The 11038-nt window shown below is 37.2% G+C and overlaps 1 protein-coding gene and 1 long non-coding RNA gene across 3 annotated transcripts; one reads left to right on the plus strand and one right to left on the minus strand.

Annotated features, from left to right (window-relative positions):
* Positions 1-1978: 1978 nt before the first annotated feature.
* LOC112524458 lies at positions 1979-9975 on the plus strand. Of its 2 annotated transcripts, none has more exons than XR_003070395.1 (3): positions 1979-2151; positions 6745-6842; positions 9836-9975. It is a non-coding gene; the product is annotated as an uncharacterized LOC112524458 (long non-coding RNA). The 2 variants fall into 2 exon arrangements; XR_003070396.1 differs by having other exon boundaries at positions 1993-2151; positions 6750-6842.
* Positions 4149-9779, minus strand: LOC112524457 (beta-amylase-like). Its single transcript, XM_025134279.1, has 8 exons — positions 9459-9779; positions 8192-8260; positions 7704-8102; positions 7206-7370; positions 6720-6980; positions 5326-5535; positions 5007-5246; positions 4149-4631 (listed from the first exon to the last, which is right to left on the minus strand). The coding sequence occupies exons 1-8, from the start codon at positions 9660-9662 to the stop codon at positions 4434-4436; spliced, it is 1746 nt and encodes a 581-aa protein (XP_024990047.1). The 5' UTR covers positions 9663-9779; the 3' UTR covers positions 4149-4433.
* Positions 9976-11038: the final 1063 nt, after the last annotated feature.

The raw sequence follows: 11038 nt of genomic DNA on the forward strand, positions 1-11038 counted from the left end.
TGTTTTATTGGAAAGCTTTGTTCATGTTTTATTTAAATGCGATGACGAATGATTTGTAAGCATGCACGTTTTCTGTTGCATTTATGTATGGGTTCGGTTAACTGACATAGAGTGGGAGCCACCTTGGAATACAATGGTCGCACATGGGGATTTTCTTTGTGTGCAGATGTGCAATAATTCGTTTCTTGTCAGTATAATGATATAGTTTGGCAAGAATGCGTTCTTGCTGGTTTGTTACATGCGTGTGATGTTTGTGACCACTGTGCGTAGTTACTTGACTGTTAAAGTGTTTTAACGAGTATATATGCTCATCTAAACAAAATATTGTATACATGATTTTTTGATGGTTGATGTCAATATACATGAAAACCATGAACTCGCTAGACTTTTCGGTTTAATCATTTTTGTTTAAAATTAACGCGATTCAAGCTTTGGACTGATATTTGTCCAAAGGTGCAATTGGTGATCTGATTTTGATTTTTGGTTAACGTGTAGATCGGTATTGGTACTTTGAGGGTTTAATATCAATTATTTCTGTTATATTTTCTGCTGCAATTTTTTTAGATGTTATTGGGATAAAGATTGTGAAAGGTAAGATAATTCTTTCTGGCCTTAAAACGGGGGAGGCTCAGGTCTACATACAGGTCTTGAATCAATAGAATCCTCCAAATGCTAGGGAAAGAATATCGGGATTAGTCTCCTTGCCATTGCTGCTGTGTTTGAAAGTCTAGCTATCCTCTCCTTGTCATGCTTAGTTATTCTGCATTGTAGAATTAGCCGATGCTTATTCTTTAGATACCGTCATTGCTTCTTCTCCAGGCTAAAGAATGGAAAATCCTTCTCCTGTTCCATGAATCCAATTAATTCAAACTTGAAAATGATCTGTTTGATTCTCGAAGATTGAGAGGCAAGGGGATTGATTGAGAATAATGTGACGGGCGGTGTGTACAAGGCCCGGGGGGAAATTCCCTCTGCCCCTACCGTACTCCAGCTTGATAGTTTCCACCGCGAAACATATCTACTAATTCTTTGATTCCAGTTAGTAAGAGGGATATTTTTTGAGACATTCGGAATTATATTAGGGATATTTAAAAAAACTGGAAAATCGAAAAATCAAAAAAATAAAACCAATTTTGGAAAAAAAAAACAATAACTGAAAAAATTGAAAGTAAAAAAACCCAAATATTTACTGGTTGACTTAGATTTTGAATTATAAGTAGTTGTCGGTACACGATATGAAATTTATATAAATGAGAGTTTAAATGAGAATTCTTCTGTTTTGCGAAAATGCGAAAATAATTGTGGGTCTCTTAATATTTTTAACCAATTATTTAAATCATAACAAATAGAAACATATCAATAAGAGTAGTAATATAATTACTTAATTAGGTATTATTTTATGATTTTTATGTTATTTTAATTAATTATAATTATCCCATGATTTTAGGTCGGAACTGATCACGTTGAATCTCACGTTCCCGTCCCCGTCGTTTTATGTATCTGCAATATGATACCCAACCATCTTGCTTGATTCGAAGTGTTAACTGTGATAGCAATATGATTATCAATCCACTTCTGCATATCGATTTGAAGTGTTAACTGTGATAATCATGTGAGACTCAGACAACTTTTGTTAATCGATTCATCAATTGTGATAACAATCCCTCTGCAATCCCAAACATCAGAATAAGAAGTTATTTTTATAAGCAATCCCAAACATCCGAAGGTTTCTTATATTGACATTTCCTTACAATCATGGTCATCACTATGTTTGAGATTGTTTATAGAAATAACTTATTAACTTATTTCGGTGTAGTATCCGTAATAAATACTCTTGAATGTTTGGATAAACAATTTATGTCAAACCGGTAATAAAAAGTTTTAGTAGAACTTAATTTATAGGAAAAAACATTACTCTTTTGGGATAAGCAATCCCAAACAGCACCTAATAATAGAATCATTTGGTGCAATGTAATGGCGAAAACGAAAAATCCGAATCAGTTATCACTTCACATTACTTTCATTGTTGAAGAGAATTTGATGATACTCTCTTCCTAATATTTTGTTATCGCAGAAACAGCAATGGATTTGGGTATTTGAATGAAAACTGAAATTGTTTTGTAATGGAAGAACTTGCCATGGCTGCCATAGGTAGGTTTTCTGTTTCTAAATTTATATTGCACTATATGTTTCAAATGTGTTGGTTATGTTTCTGTTACGCTAATTTGGTTTTCAATAGAGGAATTAGCGTAATTAGGGTTCTATCTCTATCCGATTCAGTTTCTTATGGGTAGGGTTCTTTCACACGATAATCCAGGTGTTCAAATAGTTTTTTGGGGGTAATTGAACTAATTATCAACAATAACTACTATAAAACATGTGAGAATTTGTGAAACACCGCTAGATTACTCTGCTCCTGAGGAGAGAAATGGTCCAATAGCCAACTTGTGACTCTCACATTCCCCCTATAATAGAGGCTAGATGGGTGTACAAAAGGGCTAGACGAGTATAGATTGCCCCAAAGCATCGAGTAATAGAGTGGTAGACTTTGGCTGTGATACCATGTAAGAATATATGCAACCCCATTAGATTACTCCCTAAGGAGCCCTTGGAGCGTTCCAACATATATTGAGGAGAAATGGTCCAAGTCTAGCCGATCTCGTACTCTTATCAAAAAAGGGCGCGGATGTTAGATTTATGGCAATATCTATTAGACTTGGATTCCGAAAAATCCGACTTGACCTAGGAAGTCAAAATGTATTTCTTTTTGGGACGAAAACACTAATATGAATCCTTGTACTATACTCCGTATATTGGAATTTGCAATTTCTGTTGGTGGTTTTGGTAAATTTGCATAGCTTATTTGAACTTTGAAGCAACACCTTCCAAATGTTGATTTCGAAGTTAAAAAAAAAGAACTCATTTGACACTCAAAAGTCAAAATTTGGTTGTTCTTTTTGAAACAAAGGTGATACTTTATTCTCTTTTCACCTACTAATTGCAAACTTTTGACTCAGAAAATGAATTATCAAATAGCAGGGCAAATCTATAGGCACATTGACCACAATTCCTTCATGTAGAAATAACATACGCAATAATAATCACTCTCCTTAGGATAGAAAAAGATGGTAACTTTTTTTTTGAGGTATATGATATTTATATACGGCAAAACTCCCACACACTCCTCACACTTGGTGAGGCTTGAACCCCTGACCTCCAAAGAGGCTGGATCTGCTGGTAACCTGGATACTGTTGGGCCGATGATCATTTGGTAAGATGGTAACTTTGGTGGTGTAGATTAGTCTTAATTGTATTTCGGGAAGTAAAACTAAATCCTTTTGAAATGCATGATATATGCTATTAAAGAGCATCTTTGTAGTATAATTTGTGAATTTTTCTCCTGAATAATTGAGTATGTTGTACGTTACCTGCTGGGAGTCTTTTGTGAGGTTAAAACTATAGTAGCAAATTTTGGGTGTAAGTTTATAACATATCATATCAATTTCCGATTTAAAATTTGACCCTTTTGACATTACACTGTATTGTTTTGAGGATGTATGCTGTTAATTGCTCTCCTATAGTGGTGATATAGTGGTTCGCGGTCCTCAGGAGAATAGCTGTGCTATTTTCCGCATTTTGACTGCAGTTTTCAGTTGCAATAGCAGTGCTAAATCCGCGATTTTTCTTGTGCTTGATTTTTTACTTTAGCTGGTTTATTTGGGGTTGGGCTAAAATTCTCGGGCTCTTTTATTCGCAAAGCGTCAAGCTCTTTTAGGTTTAGCTTAAGATTTTTGAAGTTCATGACTTATGAGCTCTAAAGTTACTCAACAATGTTCTGAAATGATGTCAATTTGAAGCTGAAATATAGTTTGTTTGACTTTATAAGTCACTTCTTATTAATCGTTAGGAGCATGTATTTAGCTGCCGAAACATACATATTAATATGCAATTTCAATAACTACTAGATGGACTTTTGACTGCCAAAATATACTTTTATATATATATATATATATTTATATATATAAAAGATAATATAATTCTAATTATTAAATGAACCGCTCTACCACTACTTTATCATCGCGATAACCGCTATATCAAATCACAGTCAGGACCGTGATTTTAGATTTTGATCGCTGTAACAACATATGTCAGGATTAGGAAGCATGCATAAAAGATCGATGAACCATACATACAATAGTTACACCATCTTTCTTGACCCTTTTGTGAGGTGAAAGAGCTTTTTATTCTGAAAAAGATGAAACTTAGTATCTTATGTAACATGCTGCATGCAAAGACACCTTCTTTAACACTTGCAGAGCCTAGAGCCATTCTTCTTTTATTCATTTTGTATACAAATAGAATGAACTTGAAATTCTAAAACTGCATTATGTGCCATCCACCCATCCATCCATCCTTCCTTCCATTCATTTGTCTTAGAAGAAAGGGATCTTGTCAAGTAGACCATCGATAAAATCATTGAGTTTACCCCCGACACTCATGTCTGTTTGATCATCAAAAGGAAATGGTTCAAGCCATTCACTTGCTTTTAGCAGTTCCTCAATTGGAATCTCGGGTTTTGATCTCTCCAACGGGACTACACTTGAATATGTTCGTGGATCAGCGTTGTATGCCTGGAGAATGATCATACATTATGCTTCGCAAGTTCTACTATGTGCATAAACCAAAAAGTATTACTCCCTCCGTCCCAAAATAAGTTTCCACATTTCTATTTTAGTTTGTCCCAAAATAAGTGTCCACTTTCAAAGTAAGTGCCTACTTTCCAATTCTACCGTTAATCATGAGATGGAGAAAATTCCTTACTCCCTGTATTATTAGGGGTAAAATTGTCATTTGAAAACCAAACCAAACAGACCCAATAAATCCTATTCGGAAGTAGGGTTAGGAGGGGTGTGTGAGGTGTATGCAGACGTGACCTCTACCCCAACAGGGGAGAGTCCCCCCGGGGGGGGGGGGGGGGGAGGGAGTATCTTTAAGGGTTGTTATACCTGATCAGCATGGAGTTTCTTCACAAATGTTTTGAATAGCCTGAAATTCTTCTTTTTAAGTAACTCGTCTCCTAATCGAAGGAAAGTCAAGGCTTCCATCTTCAGTTTTGGTGGTTCATTTCTGCTGACTCCATTTGGTCTCACATTCAGAAGAATTTGATTGTAAGCATCACGGTCATATCGTTCAAGTGCATTTTCACCTGCGATATGAACGTCTTCTCTTTTCACCGAACTAAACACCTGTTAGTTGTTAACACATTGAATCATCATCGGTTATCAAGTTTCGTAGATTTTCAGATGCAAATCATAGTTATTTAACCTGTTGGACGAGTTCTTGAGGTCCACTTTTGGCTGCTGCATCTTGTTCTGAGTCTCTCATCTCCAAACAAGTGAAATTGAAAGCACCATAATGCCTTGAAAGCATTCGTGCAATGGGGCGATACCCGTCTCTATCGTTCAAGTTGTAGTATCCAGCAGTTAGCTCTGCAGCATGTGATTCGTCTTTATACCACCAATGGATACCCGATATCTGTTTCATCCAACAATTCATGTACCATTAATATCTGAAGTATGTGTGAGGATATGTGGAATCCCTTCGAATCTCTATCTAACAGAGCCCTTTGGGTGAGTTTGGTATGCATATGTCACTTGACAGGATGAGACACGCGAAAGTAAGGTAGGCGGGTGAAGAATTGTGTAAGGTTTTAGGGTTTTAATTTGACATGTGTAGTTTAGTAATTTACCAATCTTGTCTTATCTCCCAGATAATTGTTCCACCTATTTTGGCAATTTTGCCTCACTCAAGTCTGTCTTGTCCCGGTGTAATGTCGCATCAAAGGTGGGACATCAAGTTTTTGTTTTGTAATGTCCTGCATACCAAACGTACTTAGAATGAAGGTTCCTACACATATACATGTTTGATGGTCCGTGTTAGGATATGTGGAATCCATTTAAATCTCTCTTTGTAAAGAAACCGTTACGGAGAGGGGAAATTCTTATATATGTACGTATGTATGTAGAAAGAGAGAGGCAGATTCAATCGAGAATAATACCTAAATAAGAAAATAAGAAAACGGCCAAGTCACGTGCAAAATCAAATGTGATTTTTCATTAAGTGGTCAACAAAAGGGTGTGCAGGTGACGTGCCCATGACCTCAAGTCGCGGCTAGAGTCACATGAATCACATGTGATTTTATACGTAATTTTAGTGTAAAATCACATGTGATGCGACCGTTTTTTTATTTTCTTATATAGGTACCGTTCTCGTATGAACCCGACTCTCTCTCTCTCTCTCTCTCTCTATATATATATGTAGAGAGAGAGAGGGAAGTTTTATTAGGAACCAATAATTGATTACGAACCCGAGAATCACCCACATGCGCCACATGTCCTCTTAAGGGTGGATATTCATCATGAATAACACTTTCGTGATGAATATGGAGGCGTTATTCATCGTGAATCACACATTCATGATGAATATGTTACAACATTCATGATGAATAACACGTCCATGTTCCTGATGAATATGCCACGTATCGCGTTGTGGGCAGTCCCCCGGTTCCTAATCAATTTTAGGTTCCTAACGGAACCTGCCCTTATGTATAGACACACATGGGTTTGATGGTCCATTCTCTAGCCGATGTGAGACTCCAACATTATGTACTTTTTACGTCTTACAAAATCTCTTCTTTTTGTACTAAATCTTTTGATTACCTTGCAAGCTAACTTCACTTTACAGCCCAGGAAGGCTTTGTTGGCTTCGTTCAAGATCTGATCACCATGGATCAATAACTTGTTGGAATACCAAGTCAAGAAGAACTTCCCTTTTTCACTAAGGTAACCTTTTGATCCAAAGAAACCTGTTACATCTGGGTTGTTGTTGTATTCTCCAGCATCATCCGGAAACTCCCACTCGGGGTGTCCGGCATTGGTTGCAGCTTCTTTGAAATCCGCTTGGAGATACTTATCGTAGCACTGAAATATGCATCATTCGTGTTAATCCCGAATCAAGAACCTCCATCTCTGCATTTGGTTCGCACTACAATGAACATGGGTCTTTTAGGATGCCCAACGGTCACGGGATGTCTTAATAGAGTACATAACTCTATTTTATAAGACTCAGAGTTTATGGTTAGGTCGTCCAAGGACCACTAGGCGTTCTAAAAAGCCCATTTTGTTGTAGTGTCGGCTTAATCTCACCTGAAATTCACCTATACCAGGGAAAACCCAGCCTTGGCTTTGTGGGTACGAGGGATATCTGAGCTCCCCCGCAGGACCAAGCCCGACCTCAATGTCCGTAAATAGTTCCGCTTCCAAAAAGTCAGCCATGGTCTCTTTGAAACTCTTCATGTAGTCCCTATACATCTGCATCCATAAACATCCCAAAGTTGTTTCACGAACATAATTATCTTGAAATGCACCCATTTAGAAGAAAAATCTGCAAGAATTTGTAACAATTGTACTCCCTCTGTCCCAAATTAAATGCCACAACGGAAAAAACACAGTTTTAGAAATGTGTAATCATTATATTACACTTTTTTATCAACTAAATGGCCATTTTACTGATAATAACAGAGGGAGTAATGAATTTCTCCATCTCATAATTAAGGGTAGAATTGGAAAGTAGACATTTATCTCTGAAAGTGGACACTTATTTTGAGACAGAAGGAGTATCTTTTACATCGTAAGAAGCCTAACCTCAATAGCAGTTCGGCCACCAAAGAGCGGTTGATCATCTACACCAATCGTGAGATACTCTATGTTACGATTCCCGGCTCTATTGGTGTAAAAGATATCCGGATTCGTTTCTCCAACATCACGAACCCACTGCGGGATCGGGATGTTGACAACATCTCCGACGTTCCCACCACACTGATGAAATGACATAACAACCTGCATCTTGAGCCCACAGTCTTGAACAAGTTGAAACAAGACCCTATACGCACTCCAATCATACTCTTTAGGTCCTTTGGATTCAACGATCCCCCACCAAACGTCACACATGACTCCATCCACATTGGCTCCCTTCAATTGCTTCAGTTGCTTCTCGAGCCCAACTTTGTCTTCAAGAACATTATCAATTGTCACGATTCCCAACTGTTCATACATGTATATGCATGTCAATGATGTCATACGACATTGAATTGGTGAAAAGTAGTATGAGATTATGATTCGTAATGAATTACCTGAAGCATAACGTAGATTGGCACGTAGTTCGCCATCATCTTATCGTTCTCGTTAAGAGGGGTAGATGCCTGCATTTTGAGAAGTGTGAAGAGATGAATGTATGCTTTTCCTTTGAAGGTTTCTTTGCCTTATATAAGAAACCAAACTAACCTAGCCCAGTATATCCCACCCAGATATAATCTACGTAGACCTGACTTTTACGCTAAAGTGTAGAGCCGTTGTTACTGTGAAAACCCACTTTGACTGGTTTTGACAGAGCAAAGTGGTATTCTCACCCTGAGGTGAGGTGGGGTCAGGAGGGTATGATGTATGTAGACCTAACCTCTACTCTAAAGAGTAGAACAGTTGTTTATGTGGTATTCTCTTGACAACTATAAGTTACCATAACATTGTCGTTTTGTATATGACATATGGTTTTAAATTTTGGATGGTTACATCTAATCAGATAAGAGGGACCCACATGGGGTTGCTGTAGGTTTTTTATGTTTTATATCCGATTCAGCGTTATGCGTGCCATAGCATGGGTATGGCCACATGGTCATGATAAAATTTTGGCTTTCTTTCAGCTCTCAAGAGCTCTTGCTGCATTCTTAGATGGATGAATTTCATCCCAATCTTCACTTCTTGTTTCCTCTGGTTTACCCCCCCACAACCCCCAACCCACCAAAAAGGTCAAATTCAATGCAATCATACTATGGTGACTCATAACTGTGCATTAAATGGTATATTTTTATTGCAAGATTTGACCATTTACAATCTGCAGAAAGAATATGCCAAATAATTCTCCATTTTCACACTTCTCACAAATGGAAACAACTGTTTTACTCTTTTAGGTTGGTAGATGTCAGGTCTGCGTACATCCCACTCTAGACCCCACCCTTGTCTGGGATATATTAGGCTTGTTTGGTTTGGTTTGGTTTGGTTTAGGAAGAATATGCCAAACAATTTGGGCAAACTCTCATTTTTCACAAATGGAAACAACTGCTTTACTCTTTGGGGTAGGTGTCATTTCTATATATATCCCACTCCAGATCCTACCTTCAACTAGGATATTTTGTGTTTGTTTGGTTTAGAAAGAATATACCAAACAATTTGTGCAAGGTTTCTCATTTATCGCACTTTTCACAAATGGAAACTTCTGCTCTACTGAATGAGGTAAAGGTCAGGTCAGCGTACATCCCACTCAAAGACCCCACATCTCCAAATGAGCTATACTGGTTTGGGTTAGAAAGAATATGCCAAAAAAGAACATCAAGAGTAGTTTACCTTCGGTTCTTTAAAGGAAACCTCCGTGGCCAAAGCATGAGGACTTTTGATGGTTCTGCGAAACCCGAACCCCAGATTCTCCCCAAGTCGATGGGCAACCGGTTGCGTACTTTTCTGTGTCGTCTTTGGATGCAACTCCAGTTGGTGGCATGACCGTTGGCCCGTTGGCACAGCACCAAGTTTCGGGCACACTATGCTTGCCATTTCAACACCACTAATCGTCAATTAAACACCATTTATTATCGCATTATATACCACAAGAAGTAGAAAAAAAACCCCTTTAGATTTGTAGAGCAAAAATTGAAGAAAAAAATGTGTGTTTTTGTTTGGTTATTTGTGATGATTGATTAAATCATATGTTATGTGGCTGTGGGAAGCTGTTGGGCAGGTCTCACGAGGATCAAACAATCCAGAAATTGATGGTACCTTCTTTAACCTTTTTGGTCGACATTGTGTTTGTTTTGTATTTTAGTATGTGATCGTTAATAAATCTCGGTACGACTTTGTTTTAGTTTCATCATTGAAGCGTTTTTTTTTGTCGATACGTAGTTATGGTCGTATTTACCGACATGTTTGTGACCCTGTTGTACATGGTCGTTCGTATTTTTTGGAGGTTTTGTTACATATTGTGTACAAAGACTATAAAATTGTAGATCGATTGGATGAGCGATGAATTAAATAAATCGTAAAAGTTCATGCCATGTATTGTAATATAGGTCTTGTGAATTTAAACAATAAAAAATGTCTTAAATTGACGAAGTAATATAACATATGAAGTTTACTGAAAAAAGACCGAATTATTTTTATGTTAACGGAATTGTTTAGTGGAAGTTAGGGGTTTGATAAATACTGGATGATTGGGTGCATAATGACTAAGTGGCCAGAATGATTAATAGACTGTGTAAGATTTAGTGTTAGATAGAAAATGGTTGTTTGGAAACTGTTATGGATCAACAATCTGAATGACAAAAAATTACCATTTTACCCCAGTCGTTTACCAGAAAAGTGTATTATTTATAGAGATAAACTTTCCCCATCTCATAATTAAGGGTAGAATGGAAAAGTGGAAACTTAGTTTTGGAAGTGGACACTATTTTGGGACAGATTAACGTAGAAATATGGACACTTAATTTGGGACAAAGAGAGTATGAAAGAGGATTGCGGACGATCGCCAAATAATGAAACAGGTAAAACATAAAACAAGTCAACAAATAACCGACTCTAAAATTAACTGGCCACAACCAAATCAAATCCCTTATAGTCTAAATGTATTAGTAAAAACGAACAAAGAAAAAAGAGGACGATGATGGGATCGGGAAACGCCTTAAGAGACGGGAGAATACGAGCGAAAACCAAAACAGAAGAAGACGATTCAGTATAATCAACCATTATATCACTTAACGAGCTTAATGAATCATTCGTTCATCCAATCAACACTATTTATTTTTTAATATCAACCAACAACTAAAAGTTGTTAAATTAAATAACCAACATGCATTTATTGTTCACGTTCAAACAGAAGTCCTAATAATCATCTATAACCTCCCGATCTCAATCTCGACCTCAATTTCGATCTCGAT

This window comes from Cynara cardunculus, assembly GCF_001531365.2.
Source record: "Cynara cardunculus var. scolymus isolate 2C chromosome LG 13, CcrdV1, whole genome shotgun sequence".
NCBI lineage: Eukaryota > Viridiplantae > Streptophyta > Magnoliopsida > Asterales > Asteraceae > Cynara > Cynara cardunculus.